This window comes from Phoca vitulina, unplaced genomic scaffold (genome assembly GCF_004348235.1).
Source record: "Phoca vitulina isolate PV1807 unplaced genomic scaffold, GSC_HSeal_1.0 scaffold1, whole genome shotgun sequence".
Classification (NCBI taxonomy): Eukaryota; Metazoa; Chordata; class Mammalia; order Carnivora; family Phocidae; genus Phoca; species Phoca vitulina.
Genome location: NW_022589704.1, coordinates 42,730,990 through 42,749,321, shown reverse-complemented (window position 1 = coordinate 42,749,321; position 18,332 = coordinate 42,730,990). Strand labels below are relative to the sequence as shown.

The window sequence follows — 18,332 nt, the reverse complement described above, 5'->3', positions numbered from 1 at the left end:
ATGCAGAATTTCATGACCATCCCAGACCCATTGAACAAGATCCTTAGGTGACTGGTTTGCATGTTGAGGTTAGAGGTACACTGCTGGGCTTCTTCCAAAGCAATCAAACAGGGATCCGTCTGCTTATATGCCTTATATTTATTCAGCTTAATTCTCTGCTACCGTGGCCCAGATTAATTTGCCCCTACTTTGTGCACAAGCTTGGTGAAACAGACCTTTTTCTTTAGGATGCCGTGAACTACCTATATTGAACAGGAGCATTCTGTGCCTGGGGTGGCATCAACCTGTGGTTCTTAGGTGCCCTTATTTTCTTAAAAGGGACTCCTGTGGGAGACTGGGCTCCTCACAGCAGCTAAGTTTGGAATAAACTTGGATTCTGCATTATGGGCCCATTTGGTTTTCTTTCTTTTCTGGAAAGTTTCACTTAGGTCCGATGGGTATGAACTAAAGAAACTATGTAGTATTTTTAGCCTATTGGAGATGACGTTAGTTTCCAAATCTCTTACTCTTTCTGTATTTCACAGTTACATACGTAATCACATTTCAGTAGCTTTATTTTAAAATTAATTAAATAATTTAAAGTTTCTTGTGCCTTTTCCATCTGGAAACCTCATCAAATTCCATGAAGCCTTTGATAATACTAAGTAGTCAGTCATCTCTGAAATAATCTTATTTACACTGATGGTAATGGTGGAGAATACAAGCCTTGCTTGCTATCCACTCAACTGACTACTTTTAAAACAGTAAAAGGTTATTTAATTAGACAAGATTCCATTTATAGTAATATTTGAAAAAATTCCATGAATCATAGGAATGACTCTCCTTTTCTATGAACTTGTCATAAGACATGGAAGCTTTCTTAAGACTTGTGTTATGTTTCTATGGGAAGCTTGGACAGAAATGTCATTGCTGCAAGTTGTATTTTCTAGGATTTATAGCTATCAAATATTCCATTTGCTTTAAATTTCTGCTTGAAATTATTTTTCTGTCAATTTTACCCATGCATCTGTTTCTTTCTTACTAGCTTTTGGAAATGCCAAGACTGTAAGGAATGACAACTCCTCTAGATTTGTAAGTATTTGTATAAGCATAAGTGTTAACACTAATATTTAGCTCATGTATGTTTAAACAACCAGTAGATGTTTAGTATTTCTTAATATACACATTTGAAAAATAAGAACACCCCTGCTGTTGAGACAAAGAAAGTTCTCTAAGGACTACTTTTTGCTTTCTGGGATTTTTGTTTTTAATTCTTTTTGGAGTGACAGCCAGACTTTCATAGTTTCTTGTCATCTATCATAGAATTCCATGGGCAATTGAAAGGAGGCTCTTTAGAAGAACTCTTTACTTACCTGAGTTTTGGCATTTAGAAATCACAATTAAGAATCAGATTAAGTAGAAGGAAGGATAAACTGGGTGTCAAGTTTTTGTACTCTACAGCTTTTGTCCTTTATTCAGTGGGACGAGGAAGGATGGAAGGGTACACTGAAACTTTACAGAGGTAAAAACTGCAGCTGATTGATGTTTCGAGTTTGGTTGAGTTGGAAAATGCTGAGTGCGGGAAGACACACCTTCCTGGTCTCCTCTCCCGGCTCTCCCCAGCATGCACTGCCCTCAGCAGCCCGCTGGGGTCTCTCCCGCTGAGCACGTGCTGTCCTGCTTTGGTCTTTATGGAGACACAGACATGGCCTGGTGGCGGCTGGGGGAAGTGCGTTGAGTGTGATGGTGATATTTTGAAATTGGCCCCTTTTTTCTACAGTTCAACCTATCTTATAAATTTTATAATAAAAGGTCATTTACTTTATAAGCTCTTCTTCTCATATACATTACTTGGGACCATTTTGGGTGATTTTTATGCTTCTCTGCCAGGGACCCTTCCTGCCCTTTCTCCCCATCACTTATTTTAGTCTCCCTTTTTGCTTTTTTTCTCGTTAGAGTTATGCAGTGCTCAAGGCAAGACCGTGACCTCAGGTAGAGGTAGTTTTGGTAGCTTGGAAAGTGGAGGGCTGAGGTTCCTAATTCCAGGGCTGTAAATTTTTTCCATTGGATTAGCCCTTTACGTGGTTATAGCTGATTTGAGCCATGACTGTTGTGGTAACATGGCTAATCTCATTATATAAATAGACTTAGAAGCAAGGTGTGGGCAGATAGAAGTAATTCTAAGAGATCAAGCTCCTTTTTGAAGACTTTTTTTTTTTTTTTTGGCTTGTTGGAAATGTACACATACACTTTTTAAAAATGTCTAAATTATTTAGTCTATAGATTACAAAAATGCAGAAAACCATATTGCCTAAAGAGTCATTACTACTTTGTGATGTTTGAAATCTAGTGAAAGACCTGGCAGGTGGTTTGGCTTAATAAGTAACTTGAAATCCTATTATAACATGGGTGTTAGGATACGAGATTAATACTTGATTATAGACTAAATCATTTCATACCCAGTTTTTAGTAATTTCTCTGCTTGGTGGTCTGTGACTTGATCAGTAATATACTCAAATCCACGTTATAATTTGACAGGACTCTACTATATTTACAGTCACTACTGTATATAACGGTGGTTTATGTATTAAACATTTGTACTCCGGGGAAATTGCATTTCCTTTGTGTTTGATGAACTTCTTGATCTCTTCACTGAGCAGTGTGGTAGACAGTGGTGTGGTGGTGTAGTTACGCATGCTCATTGCCGCTGACATATCAGACGAGTGTTCTCAGAGAGGTACCTCACATTGCTCTCTACCCCCCCAAGTACCTCTAGTTTGACATATTGAACTTCTATTAAGGAAGTGACCCCACTGTTTTTGAAAAGAGACATTTAAGGCTTTGGAAGTCACTATTCTCAACCAAGCTATTCAGGGGAGGGAAGAGGAGTAATAGTGGAGCGTCTACCATCTGCAGAGAGCCAAGCTAGGAGAGAAAGCATAGGGTCCGGAAAATTCCGTTACCAAACCTTTCATTCAGTAAGAATAAAAAAAAAAAAAACATACAATGTATTCATTTGTTTGAAACCTCTGGTTTTTGTTTTTGTTTTTGTTTTTTCAAAAGTTAATTAAGCATGGGTCTCCCTGCATCTCCTCTTGCAGCCTACAGACCTTTCCCTACTGGCATCCAGAGTGATCTTTACAAACTTGTCTCATTGCTGCTCTTCTGAAAGCCGTCGGTGGCTCCTTGCACCTGGAGTGCAGTACAGGCTCCTCCCAGAGCTTCCCACGCCGGCCTGCCTGAGCTGTGGCCGGCTCTGCCCCGCCCCGCCCTTGCACGCCCCGCCCCGCCCTTGCACGCCCCGCCCCGCCCTTGCATGCCCCACCTTGGCAGCACAGGCCTTTGTGACAGGAGCACTGAGCGCCTTCTTGCCTTAGATCTTTGCAGTTGCTGGTCCTCCTGCATGATGTGCTCTGCGTCCAGATCGCTGCATGGCCACTGTCTTGCATCATTTAGGTCTCACCTCAAATGTCCACTTCTATGATGCCTCTTCTAGACTCTGATTTCATCGTGCTTTTAATTTTTTCAGGCACTCGTTAATCTCTGGAAAGATTATATTCACTTTCTCTGTTTCTCTCTGATCGTGGACCTTAGAGAGGAGGAGCCATGGGAGCAAGGAGCTCGGCCTTCTTGTGTCATAGAACGGTGCCTGGTGTCATAGTAGATACTCAGAAAACATTGATGAATGAATATTTTTAAGAAGCTTATAGACGAGTCAGAAAAAATGGACATGTCTAAAAGTAATTATAACACAACACATAAAATAGTAAGTTCCCCATGAGTAAGTTCCAAAAATAGCTTTATGGAAATTCCGAATAGAGAAGCTGGAGGAGTCTGGGGTAGGGGGCAATTCTGAGTGGGCCTGTAAGATTGAAATGTGCCAAAATCGAGTAGAAAGCCAGGAGAGCTGGTATGGGGAAGCCGAGGAGAGAGACCAGAATGGACCTGCCCTGGTCCATGTCAGTGGCGGGACAAGAGGATCTGTGAAGGGAGCATGGGCCAAAGGCCTGGAGAGATGGGTCAGGGCCTCCCCTGGAGGGCTTCGAGTATCAGGTTCAGGGTCCAGGGCTTTATTTTCTAGGCAGTGGGAAGGCATTGGTCTTCTCTGAGAAGACTCATGACAAGCTCATGGGAAGAATGCCATTCCAAGATCATCTGAATTCTCAGTGCTGTCCTTTCGTTTATCCCTGGTCAGCTTCCTTTCCCATTCTGTATGGGGTTTATCGTACTGTCGGCAGAGCCCCTATCCTTTACTGTCAACTGATGACAGGAGGCTTACTTCGTGGAAATCATTGTCATCAGCACCTTGCTCCTCCTCCTCATCCACGTCCTCAGCTTTGGGGCCTCACCTGTCCCTGAATCTGTAGAGATACCCTTCTGTCACACTGGGAAGGTCTCAACTCCCATCTTTTGCTAATCCCTCCGCCTGTGCTCTGGATCTGGTCACTTCCTCTGTCCAGGAAGCACCTTCCATCAAAATCACCTCCTCTTATATGGTCAACCTCTGACTCTCCTGTGAAGTTACTCTTTCTCCCCTCCTTAGCATAGCTATCTACTCGTTTGCCTGGACTTTCTAATCACTGCCCTCCTCCGGTCTTAACCTCCTACATCAAACCGGGATCTGTCATGGTGACTCTCTGGGGAGCTCTCAGCTCTGCTTACTCTGCCCGATTTTGCTCACTCCTGCTTAAAGCCATCAACATTTCTCCCATGACTCCTGCCACCTCCTGTCAGCTGTGTCTGGTTTTGCTCCTTTCCAGTCCATCCCACGTTATCTAGGGTGATCTTGTAAATAGGCAAGTCTGATCATGGCTTCCTTGTTTAGAATCTTTAATGACAGGACTTTGCTGTCAGGAAAGTGTCTTGATGCCATGAGGTGTGCCAGCTTCCCTCACCAGCCTCACAGATACCTATTCTTATGGCCCTCCTTCCTGCTCTCTCGCTTTCTTGCTGCCTGACTTAACCCTGATACTTCACATTTGAGCTGGGGTGGACCTCAGCCTTTGTCTCCTACTCTTCATGCATAGCAAGCACCCTGCCTCACTGTAGGATCTGTCTCCATACACAGTAACGTCCTGTTTATCTGGCGCAATTCCCTTCAGGCTGGAAGTTCCTTGAGGGCAGGTACTATGCCTTGCTTTCCCTTGTGCCTGCTTTAAGTATCTAAGAAATGCTTGGTAGACGTTTGCTTAATGAATAAGAGAATACTTTTGAAAAGGACAGGTGAGCCTTGACAATGAAGAAAAGAAAGGCAAGAGAGCATGTATAAGCTAATAAAAGGTCACAGACCGCATTGTTGACGGAGTGCCGTGTAATCACGTTTCTGACCCCCTACATTTACTTTGAAAATAGAAGGCGTTAAAGTAGTCATTCTTTGGGAGACTTATTTACAAGCCACCTATGTGATTATTACTAAAGTAGAACATGAAACAAAGGCAAAGACCACTTATTAGACCAACACATCCTTTTTCAAACAAAAACCAGCTGTCAGGGTTGTGCTGTTATGCTTGTTACTCTTTAACTAGACAGTTACAGACCAGTTCTTTCAAAATCACAGTATGAAACTCCATGTGTGTTTCTGTGTGTTTAAGATACCATCTATAAAATGTAATAGGAAACTGGGATATATGTATTACTGTGTAATCTAGATCAAAAGCCAAAGAGAGTAATAATGGTCAGTCTTTGATTCCAGATTGGTCACAATGTATAATCATGCATTTGATTTGAGTGGATATAAAAACAGAACTTTATGTGTTCCATTTTATCCACTGTCCAGTATACTTGGAGTTTCTAGCCATGACTTAAAACACATTTTGCTTATAAAAATGAAATAATTTATATTCCCAACTAGTGCATATATAAGGAATACTTACTTTTCCCAGTTTTTATTCTTGAATTGAATACACACACACTCTTGAGACATTTGAAACACGTATCTGAAATGAAAAAGTCACATGCTGGCTAAGAAGATCTATTCCTAAATTAGCAACATGACATGTTAGCTTTGAGCTAATGTGGTATTTAGTATAAATTATTTATGGAGGCATATTGTTTTGCTTCATGGTTACATAAATTGTGTGTTAATTACATTTGAACAAATGTGTAAAGGGTTAGCATGCTATTCTCTAAGAAGATATGCTGACTGAATATTTTGAGGTAATCTTGAAAACTCACAAAGTCTTTCTTTGGCAGGGCAAATATATGGATATTGAATTTGATTTTAAAGGCGATCCACTGGGAGGAGTGATAAGTAACTGTGAGTATTTTCCTTGAATCCTTTTAAAGAAGTTCAGAATAGCAAAACATATATTAGAAGATTTGGGATACTTGAGTCTTTAAGAGATAGACATAAGACTATAATTTCTTTTCCTTAGACAATGCGTTTCAGACTATGTGTTAGACTATAGTGTGAGCATGCATGTAAGCTGGTGGAGGGGCAGAGGGAGAGGGAGAGCGAATCTCAAGCAGACTCCTTGCTGAGCGCAGAGCCCGACTCAGGGCTCTATCTCATGACTGTGAGATCATGACCTGAGCTGAAATCAAGAGTTGGACGCTTAACCAACTGAGCCATCCAGGCGCCCCTCCTAAATCTTTTTTAAAGATCTCTTAAAGTCTTTACTGTTGAAAATCTTTAAAATTTTGCTAAACAAATAAGAATTAGTCCAACTGTATTTTATGTTCTATAGGTTTTTAAGCCAATTCATTAATAAAGGATCTTCTAGTGGTTATTTTCTTTAACAAAATTATTTTATGATTAAAAATAAAATATAAATAGTTGATTTTAATTTAATAACTTTTTAGTAACTTTTTGGGTAACATTTACTCAATAAAATGAGTGGACTTGTACTTCACATTTTATTGTGGGAAATTTTGCTTGTCTTTGTGTATTTACATCATTGAAATGTGATAAACCTGGTAGGTAGAAATACAGATTTCTTAGCCTCCTTAAGTCATGATTGGTGATTATGGAAATGAAATGTTCTTGTCAAAGGTAAAAAAATGAACAGCGTCTGGTGAGTCTGCTGAACAGCCCCAAGTCCAGAGTTCTCTAAAGTGGGTGTGATGGTATTTGTAAATATGGCTTTGTCACCAGTACTTTGCACCTGCGGTATGCGCGGCCCACCCTGAAGCTTCTGCTCATGCTGATTTCGTAGTTGATTTGTTTGGAAGATCGAAGATGACACCTTAGGGTTTGTGCACTTCCTCCTGGAACCACGGCCTGGTTATCCTCTTGAATTCTCCTGTGATTTTTGAGGCCACACCACGGAACCTCCCATCACTGCTGGCCTCCTCACCACCCAGTGGTGCTATTGGGATTGAAAAAAAAAAATCTAAGTTTGCACTAGAAAAAAAGTAATGAATTGGCTCAGGTATCCAAAGCAATGCTCATTAGATTTGTTATAGCAGTGCAATTCCTTCTTCAAATGAAATTTCATGCTGAACCCCAAATAAGAAATAGAGAAAACAAGATCTGACCTGGTTGAAGAGAAGATGAGTAGCCAGAACCCCTTGGCCCCCAGGTGGCCCCTGAGATCTTTGCTGATGAACTCTAGAACCAGAGGACTGCCGTTTGAAATCAGTGTTTTAAGTGATTTGAGGAAAGTATGCAGCTGAATTTTTTTTTTTTTAAGTTTTTAAAACACGATTCATAGAGAAACCTAGGGCTAGAGTTTCCTCATCTTTGAAACAATGGGATTGAACTGGATGAACTCTTTGGTTCTTCCTGTTTCCACTCTAATGTAGTTCATAAATAGTTTAATATTCCATTTTAGTTTCCACATTGTGTGCCATGCATTGGGACCAGCCATATTTGTAAAAATATATAATTGTTCAAGAAGGGTTTGAAGAGAAAGCTTTGCTACGAAATGAAATTGGCTGGGATAGTGCTACTTAGGTTATGTGTCAAATATGGAGGCAAAAGTCCTCCTGCGAACCGTATATGATATAACCAGAAGCACTGAGGACCACCCCACCAAGCTTCCTGCATGATGTTGTGAGGGAAAAGGTGGGCCTCAGTTTTAAGACCACCATTTTAAGGAAGGATTAATTTTTATTCTGAAAGATACTCCTAAGTCATTAACACTTAACTTTTTACAAGACGGATTAGTTCTCATTATTAATTTAATACACTGTTTTTTAAATGAGGGTAATGCATCTAAACATTGTGGAATGATTGAATTATAATTGCTTTTGAGGACTCTAGGAAAATATTTAAGGATTACTTTCTTGTAAATATTAGAAAATAACTTAGGTTTTACATTTTGAAGTTTAAGTTCCAAGTAGAAATGTCTTCCTGCCCCCTAACTAATTCTTGCAGTATCCATGGAGAATAAATATTAAACACTCAGTTCTTTTCCAGTTAAGATTAATATAACATCATGAATGGATTTCATATGGTGTTTGTTACCGTTCGTTCCCACAATGAAATTATATGGAAATCTGTGGTAGTGGGAACACCCTGTATTTTGGAGTACCTTTTGCTTTGGGAAGGAAAGGAGTACGTTTGCGGTAAGAGCAGGAAATTTCACCCTGTGTAGATACAGGACTGACTCATAGGTGGTCAGTGGGAGTTGCTGTGCGCTGGCTTCCGGGGTGTAGAGCAATGGGCAAACCCATTCTTGTTCTTTCCAAGCTGCCGAAAGTCAGCTTCTTGGAGTCTAGAAAGGAAGAAAGGACATGCCATTTTGTGGGAAGTGTGTTTTGTCTCGATTTCCAGCAGCCGTGTAGTAACAGCGTAGGTCGTTGTCCGTTGTACTGATCACCTGGAAGAAGACACACGATCACTCAAGCCAGCTGGGTTGCCAGGGAGTTTAAGAGAAAGCCCAGTAACTTTCTCTTTCTAAAAGAGGTGTGCTCGAAAACAAGTCTTGAATTCACCTGAAAACTATGCATCCCTGGAGTTGGTATCATTCGGCCAAGGGTGTTGCAAAAATAGAAAATGACACAGCTGCTTTAGCACAGAAGATAAAGTGTGGAAACACATCTAGCAGGTCTTGGCTTCTGTGAAATAATATTGCTGCCACTTTGTTAATGCTTGTAAGTCTCATAAGATGTATGCATTTGTATTTGAGGATTCGGGGCCTAGTGTTATGAACTAGAAACCTTGGACACCTGTTGCTTTAATTGGTAGTCGTAAGCACTTTCTTACAGCTGTGGCACTTGATGGCAGTTTTCACTGCGGAGAAAATGTGGTACAAGTCTCTGGGGATCTTATCTCCTAAAAGGAGAACAGCACAGAGGCAGATATGCTGTGAAAAAGCCTTACGATTTCAGGTGGCATATATACCTGTCCTTCCAGGTTAAAGCAGGAGGTATGGCTTTCCTGTTCACGGTAGGGTATCAAGAGCCTAGTGTCATACCTGATACACAGTAGGTGCTCAGTAAATGCTAAGGTGAGGATAGAATTGGTTATATATAGGCAGGCCCTCCCTTTCCCTGCTCCATTATTTGGGGCAAACCTATGATGTTACTTATGCAACTCTTCTCATGTGGTTTTTAATGTCTAAACAAGACAGCAAGTGACTCATTTTTCTGTGCCTCCATTTTTTCATCTTTGAAATGGGATAATAATATTACTGATCTTATAGGGTTATGAAAAGGTGTAAATTATTTGTTAACATCTAAAGTGCGTGGAATGGTGCCTGGCACCCAGTAAACATTGAATAAATGTTTGCTTTTTTTTCCATTATTATATACTTATGTGTTTATGGTCTCCAGCCCCTCGCCAAATATATGTCCTATAAGAACAGAGACTTAGTTTGTGTGGCTCATTGCTGAATGACAGCAACAAAAACAGTCTGACACCTGAAATATATTTCTTGAATTAATTAATAACTACACAAGTACACAATGAATAATAAGTGACATAACTGTGACATAGGAAACTTTATCGAGAAATAAAGCTCCTGCTTTATTGGATAATTTTATCTGAGTATTTAAAACATTTTTTTATTGAGGTGTAATTGATGTACAACATTAGGTGAGTTTCAGGTGTACCACATCATGATTTCATATCTGTATACATTGCAAGATGATCACCACAATAAGTCTAGTTACCATCCATCACCATACATAGTTACAAAAACTTTTTTTTTTCTTGTGATGAGAACTTTTAAGGTCTGCTCTCTTAGCAACTTTCAAATATGCAGCAGAGTATTATTAACTATAGTTGATATGCTGTACGGTACATCCTCATGACTTATTTATTTTATATGTCGAATATTCTATGCTAATCATTTTTAAATGCTTTTTCTAAATCCCAGAAAGGCAGCAGAATTATTGGTATTCAAACTTCATCTGTCACTGCCTTCTCTTCAGCTTGAAAGAAATAATATCTTGTGAATTATGAAGGAAAGCAAGTGTTGAAATTAGTGTTGAAATTAGTCTACCTATTAATACAGCCCAGTAAACCACTCCAAACTTAGTAGAGTAAAACAGTGGCCCTCTTATATGCTGTTGGATGCTGTGGGTCAAGAATTCAGATGGGGCACAGTAGGGTTGGCTTGTCTCCATGATACATGGGGCTTCAGCAGGGAAGACAAATGATTGGGGGTGACTTGCATGAGTGAACGCTGGAATCTTCTGGAAGCTTTATCGTATGTCACATGTCAGGCTCCTGGGCTAGGATGATTCAAAGTGTGTGCTGAGTTGGGACTGTTGACTAGAGCCACCTATATGTGGCCTCATGTGGTTTGGGTTTCTCACAGATGGCTAGGTCCTGAAGGAGAGTGTTCCAACAGGAAACCATCCTGATAGAGAACCAAGAGGAAGCCTGCAGTAGCCTGGGAGATCAGACAGTGTCACTTCTGCAGAACTCCATGAAGTCAAAGTCAGCACAAGCTTGCCCAGAGTTGGGGATGGGGCATGAAGATTCCACCTCTCAATGGGAAGAGTGTCAAATAATTTGTGACCATTTTAAACAGCCTCAGTCTGATGGATTGTTTTCAGAAATGGTCACAATAATCTCTCCCCTTGTGTCTACACCCTTGGGTAGTCCTCTCTCTCAATGACTCAGAGTTTGGCCATGGGATTTATTTTGGTCCATTGAACAATTAGTAAACATGGCACAACCAAAGACTTGAAAGTTGGTCATATATTGGAGCTTGTCCTCTCATGCTCCTCTTGGGAACGCTCTCCTTACCACCATGCGAATGAACCTGGGCTAGGCTCCTGGATGGTGAGAGACCACATGGAGTGAACCACCAGACGTAAGGGTGAGGGCACCTGAGATCAGCCAGCTGCTGGCAGACCGCCAGCCTGTGAGCAAGCCCAGGAGAGATCAGCTGAGCTGGCTCAGACCAGAACTACAAAGCTGATGCTCAGACTCATGAACTGATAAATGGTATTGTTCTAAGCTGCTAAGTGTTGGGACAATTTGTTGTGCGGCAAAAACTAACTGATTCAGAGGTCCAATAGATAACCTACTTTCCTACCCCCGGTTTGGCATCATGAGAAACAGGCACAGGAATCAAGCTGGAGAGGAAGCAGCTTTATTACTGTGAGAAGCACAGTTGAAGAAAGTGGCTTTTGGTTTCTCGCGCACGCAGGTGTGCTGGGAGCCTGGAAGTTAGGCAGGCATTGACAGCCTTAAGCAACCTCTGACATCTCCCTGTGCGCAGTGCCCCAGTTCTCTTAGACTGCGCTGGTGAGCAGAGCTGATTGGGAATATGGCGCGGGGACCTAGAGGGCTGAACTGTACGTGCCTGCTCATTTCCCCGTCTCAGTCGCCCTGCTCAGAGATGTCCTTCCTCCTGCCCAGGTGAGGAGTGAATAAGGGGCTGAGAGAGGCGAGGGAGTTAGTCTAAGGAGAGCCTCCCACTAGGAATCAATAGAGCAGGAGGGAACGAACATCCACCCCGCTCACAGGGCAGATGGGAGATGGAGCAAATCTCTTGGAATTCCTCTTCTAGATTTCTTTTGAATTTATGATGCAATTGGCTCGCACTTTTATGTGCTGTCTCATGACATGTTTATATATATGACACATCCATGCCATTTGTAGGATATGGAATACAATTGTACTCTTTTAAATGGTTTGAGATTTATAGCTTTGTTTTTCCTTTTATATCATATCTTTGATGTTATTGATGACAAGTTAGGAGCAAAACGGCCTGTTGGAACACTCCCTAAAGGAAACTCTGCACTGCTTTGTTTTCTGAGAATACATAGAGATTGAGGTAGCATTGGAGACTAGCCATACATGAGTCAGTTCTCAACAGCTAGTGAATATTCATCAATAAACAGTGTCTGTTTTTAACCTGTCTTCTTTAGGATCGAAATTCACCAAAAACAAAGACGATGCATTGTCTAGTTTATAACACAGGGCTGGGCTTTCTTAGTGCTTCAGTATTCAGAGTGCTTTAATATTCAGAAGACAGAAATAATCCACCATTGGTTGTGAAGTATCCTTAGCAATAAAACAAATTTCAAAGAGCAGTTCTGTTACTCTGTAGTGGATGGCTTTGTATAAAAATGGATGCTTTCCTTCATCTCAATTTTACTTCGGTGGTTTTTCTATTATAAAAATATGTTTACTGTGATAAAAGACTATTTGTTTGCCACAAAACAAGATTATATACAAATACAGAAGACATCAGATATTAAATATGTCTAAATTAATTAGGATAGCATATCTAATAATATGATACTATGGCCTATATTTCATTAATTTTATTTCAGGGTTGGAGATGGAGTTTTAGATTCAGATATGTACATATATGAGTAAATTTTTAAGTATTAAACATTAAATTTGTTAGGAAGAAATCTGTTGTGAAAATACATATATATGCTATAGGTATATAAACAGATCCTAATAAAAAACAGTTGTTGATTAAGTAGATAATAAGCCAACTTTTCCTGGTGTTTTAAAGCCCCAGTTAATGTTTCATGTGCAGACACCAGACACCTTTTCACAGCTTCCCCTCGGAGCAGGTCCAGCTATCGTTAGAGCTGATTTTATAACTTTAGGATACTGACTTTGGAGTGAAACTTGAAGCTGATTTCTTAAAAATTCCCATTTATTTGGTGGAGGTGGAGGTAAGGGAAAATAGTAATGTTGTGGCATGCCAGGTGGTTCACATGTCTCACAGCCAGTGACCTGCAGGTAGATGGAGCTCCATGTGATGCCCAGGCTGAGAGAGAGCCCTGTGGCGACTGTTCACAGGTGCTCTGGTTCACCGTAACACACATGAGTGCTTTGTAAGAAGACCTTCGCCCTGTCTTTTTTTTTTTTTTAAGATTTTATTTATTTATTTGAGAGAGAGAGCACAAACAGGGGAAGGGGCAGAGGGAGAGGGAGAAGCAGACTCCCCGCTGAGCAGGGAGCCTGATGCGGGGCTCGATCCCAGGACCCTGGGATCATGACCTGAGCCGAAGACAGACGCTTAACCGACTGAGCCACCCAGGTACCCCCACCCCGTCTTTTTGACTTTGAAATTTGTTATTAGTGAAACTTCCTGATTGTCAGTCAGCCTTGAGGGTTTTGTTGTCTATTTCCAGAAAAAGTAGAGGGTTGACTTTGGAGTGTATGCCTTACTACATGAGCAGACTTAAGCTCATAGTCCGTTTTCCACTGAGACTGCCATCGGTTGTGCGAACACACCGGTTACTTAGATTGCAGGCCCATCATTTTTGCTAAAGCAGCAGTGAAGGGGCATACATTGATTGGAAAAGCCTAAATGCCGCTCAAACACTTTTTTCATAATATCTATCTTTGTGCAACTGGAGAGGAGCACAGGATCTCTGGGGCTTGGTCAGAGTTGTGCATCATGGTGCTTCCGTTGTCATTCTGGTCTTGGCAAAACTGAGACCAAGCTGATTATTCTTTAAGCCTTGGACTTGGACTGTTTTTGGTTGTTTTTTTTTTTTTTTTTCCAGGAAGGGAGACAATACATAAAATAAATTGGATCAAACTATCTAATCTTTCATCTGTTATATTCTAAAGTAATGTCAAGTTTTTTTCTTCCCAACTGCTACTTATCTTGCTATTCCTGTGCCAGTTAAAAGACTTCCTTCTCTAGCAGGTGCAAACATGGACCTTTTACTCCTTTCATGTCTTGTACTGTGGGGAGGTTGGCCTATGCTGTGCACAGGCACGTGTCCCTGCCCTTGACTCGCTGGTAATTAGTCAAAACCAGGAAAGCCCCTGAATGACGGCCTGGGTGGGTAATAGTCAGGGGCAGTGGCATGGTGGAGTAGGTGGGGAAGTTCTGATTCCAGAGTTTCTCTGTCCCCCTCTGTTGGTTTTCCCCTTTAGGATGGCTTAATAGGTTTATCTCCTCCCTTAAAACTCTAGTTGGTATCAAATTTAATATGAACTTAAATTGACGTTTTGAGAGGGAAATGTATCTGCATTGGAATACACAGAGACTTACACTCTCTTCTCTACTAAATGCTCGGCATATCCTGCACTCTTCTTTACTAAATCTTGTTAGCAGAAGCGTGTAAAGCCACAGGGAAGGCTGAGCCAGTGTTTGCTTTGACTAATTCAGGGGAACATTCAGTAAATTAAAATGGTCAGGTGGCAAGTCTTTATATGTTCTGTACTTTGAGTAATTATTTGATATGGCTTCGTACTCTTAGATTATGTTGGTGCATGCCCATTAAAAATGAATAGGGAATGGTTTTAAGCATTAGTAAATTATTTTGGGGCAGACCTTTTCCCTGATTACTTTTCTACCTGAAAGCTTGTAACATACGAGAAAAGTCATAAAGACACGAGAGGCTCTAGAGTAATAGACTAAGCATTTTAGGTGCTAAAACCTTCAACTGCCTTTAATAAAAGTTTTCTCATTTTGTGATTGAGTTGCTTAGGTGAAATCAGTGTTTATGGATTTTGCATTCTTTTTGCTGGAAAATTACAAACTGTAACTTTAGTCACCTAAAGCTTTGAATTCTGGCTCTGTCACTTGGTAACAATGTGATATGAGCCTTGTTTACTCATCTATAAAATAGGGATTATAAAACCAACCTCAGGGGAGGTGTTTGGGGCCGAATATGATAATGAATGAAAAGCACCAAATGCATAGCAAAAGGTCAGTGAAAGTTCCTTTCCTCCTTCCCCTCTGCACCTTTCCTTTTAAACACACCATATTATGCTTCACATTTGAATGTGATAGTAATGACTGATCATATCAGCATGTGTGGTTCAAGACGTACATTGGCCAGCATTCCTTTCCACACTGTGCACATACGAATATTCTTCTTTAACCTGGTGGCTGATGTCTGCTGAATCTTCTAGCCATCGCTGTTTCAGACTCTCCACTTTCTGTGAGCATTTGTCCAAAAGGTGCCAGACCTGAGGCTGGCCAGCGTGTGCCTCTTGTGCAGGGTGGCTCTGTCATGCTTTGAGGGCATTATTGAATGTCTTGAAGTACCACGGTTGGCTTGTTAGAATGTGATTGGTTGAGTGCCATTGAACAATTGTCATCATGATTAAGGTGCCCCTGTGAAATGAGAGGACTGTGTGGCAGGACTCCTAACGCTATGGGAAGAGCCTGGGGGTTTGTGGGCTTTGACCCCAAATGCATAGTCATTCTGCCTTCCTCACTCCATTTCCTGCTCTCTCTTGAGGAACTAGGCATCCCACCTTGGAAAGAACTGCTGCTGTTGATTTGGGTGGTGGGAGTTGTCAGAGCGTGTGTGACTCTTGTAGGCCATGAGGGAGAAGGTCTTCATATTTGCAATTGGTGCTGGGTGCGTTTCTAGATTGTTCCCGGCACATAGTGGGTGAGCATTAAGTGAGCTGACTGAAGGAATTGTACATAAACAGATAAAGTGAACTGTAGCATTTGTTTATATTTTTCATGTAGTTGAGTTACTTCCTTCTAGACTTGAGGAATTTCCTCTAAAGATTAGCTTCCCAATGAAGAATCTGCCCATGCTCTGTGGATTTTTTCTTCTAAAACTGTGCCTGTACCCCTAGAACCCCATAGGATCCTGGTCACATGCTAATAAGTACAGTCATACTGCATTTTTATCTTACCTGCTTATTCTGCCTTCTGCTTTGTATGTCAGTATTTACTTACAAACCGAAACATGCAGTCCTTTGAGATGATGAATAGTACACGATCCCTTCTTTTCGAGATTTTGTCTCACTCGTGCTTTTTGATTTCTGTTTTCTTTCTTTTTGCTAAATATGAAGTCTTCATTATTTCCGTGTATGATTTGAGGGCATTGGCAGTCATCCAAATGAAATGAGAGCTGGAGATGAAAATTGAAACTCTAGAGCATCCTGTTCTTATCATTTTTGAATTTACGTATTTTTGTTCTCATTTTTAATTTTATGTGTCCTTGCAACCCATCTCTTCATTCTTACAAATGACCTCCGGTATTGGGAGGCCCCTAGGACTTCTCATTTCATCAAATCTGCACTCTTTAACTCTCCCTAAGCTCCTCTTTACATGCTAGTGTGGATTCCAGAAACACACATTGAGAAGTTCAGTGACCATTCCCAGAGAAATTGCACATCTCTCCCTCATTCCTTTGATAATGTTTAGATTTCAACCTGATTAGAAATCAAATGTGTCTGTTCTCTAGAGTTAATAATGGGATCACTGATTCAGAATTTTGCAACTAAATTTGGCTTTTGCCTACAGGATCCAGACCCTCTTTATATCACTTTTATATAAGCAGGACTTCAGGTGAAATACCTCTGCCATTGTACTTTGGCATCTCTTGTATATTGCCACAATGGCTCTTTTCTGGTTGGTTGGCTTCTTTCTCCCTCCTTTTTTCCCTCCCTTCCTTCCTTTCTTCAGTTTTGGATAAAAGTTTGAAAACTTGATAAGACATCAAATTATTGGATGAAAAAGTATCTGGAACCAAGGAAAGTTGCTGCCAAAGAACAACACCAAATTCCATGAGATGAAAATCACCTTTCATTCTCTAAGACTTTGAATATCCAGAAAATGTGCTTCCTTTATCCCAGGTGGGCAGGGTGTGTGGATATGAGGAGGTGGGGCTTGCATTATATCAGATGGCCTGATTTCAAATCCTACTTAAACTCTTGGACTGTTTGTTTCATCTGTTAAATAATATTTGATAAAACGGCTACGAGGATTCAATGAGATAATGAGATATAAAGCACTTAGCACATAATAAGATCTCAGAAACACTAACTTTATAATTATTAAGTGGATTCATAACTGAATGGCTGAATTCCATTGCTTAGCTTTGTAATGCTGTGTTTTGAAGAACTTAATGTCCTCACATATTACATAAAACCAAGAGAACCTTAATATACAAACTGTTATCGTTTCTTTAATCAGCTCGTCGAATGTATTGTTGAACTTATTTTGCATATTCACTGTTGTATGACAAGAACCTGGTTTGTTTAACTTGGTGATTTTAGTTGGAGCTGGGCTTCTTCCTGAAGGAAGAACGGAAAATTTAGCTTCTGTTATTATTTCATTAATACAAAACAGAAAGTGAAAAAGAAAGTGAGGGGGGTGGAAAAGAAGAGCTACGCTGGATTTGAAAGCAAGATTAACAATATACGATGATTTGACTCTTTTCTCCTCTTTAGATCTTTTAGAGAAGTCTCGAGTTGTGAAGCAACCAAGGGGTGAAAGAAACTTCCATGTGTTCTATCAGCTGCTCTCTGGTGCCTCTGAAGAGCTCCTCAGTAAGTCCCTGTGTCTGCGCTTTAATTTTTAGTGTCACAGCATTTCCCAAAGCATTCTTTTTCATGTTCTTAAAAATTTTCCATGCCTGTGGTTGAAGTGTAGAACATGGTCTGTTTGCTCCTGTCATCCTGCCCCAGGATTTGCTTGCTCGGTATCCCTGTACCTCACCAGGTGCTGTGCACAGGTCTCAGCTGGCTAACTCAAAGAGCTAACTAAATATTAGGGAGGTGAGGGGGAGGGAATCATAAATTGAAACAATAAAATGGAAGTATATGATTGTTCCACTCAGGAAGAAGAAATTAGCAGGGAGCAGTAGATGAAAACAACTATAAAAAAAAATTGCTCAGTGAAAATTAAACATAGTGGGAAAACATTTGTAATTGATAAAAGAGTTAAAAATCTGACCTTTGGCTATTTTAGGGAATTAACATAAGTCTATCAGAATAGTATCCAATAAGCTAAGTGATGAAATTTTTGAACAAATAGTCCAAATGGAAACTATGGGAAGTAAATGACATGTGGGGAAGAATCATCCTCACTAATAATCAGCAAGCATAAACCAAAAGCACTGATACGTTCGCTGTACATATATTAGCAGAAGTCACGAAAAAGGACTAACCTGGCAGAATTATTGGGCCCTGGTCTGCTTAGAGCTTGTGGGTGTCACTTCCAAGTGAGGACTTCTTCCTGGGGACTAGTTAGCAATCCAGAATAAGTCATGAAATGATC

General features: G+C 40.6%; 1 protein-coding gene across 10 annotated transcripts in view; it reads left to right on the top strand.

The window, feature by feature from the left end:
• The window catches only part of MYO1B (myosin IB), a 179,868-nt gene that overhangs the window by 106,113 nt on the left and 55,423 nt on the right, over positions 1–18,332 (top strand). For all 10 annotated transcript variants that reach the window (XM_032405920.1, XM_032405946.1, XM_032405939.1 and 7 more), the window contains 3 exons: positions 1,025–1,071; positions 6,172–6,235; positions 17,504–17,602. In XM_032405920.1, the coding sequence (XP_032261811.1) occupies positions 1,025–1,071; positions 6,172–6,235; positions 17,504–17,602 (210 nt within the window). The remainder of the gene's footprint in view (positions 1–1,024; positions 1,072–6,171; positions 6,236–17,503; positions 17,603–18,332) is intronic.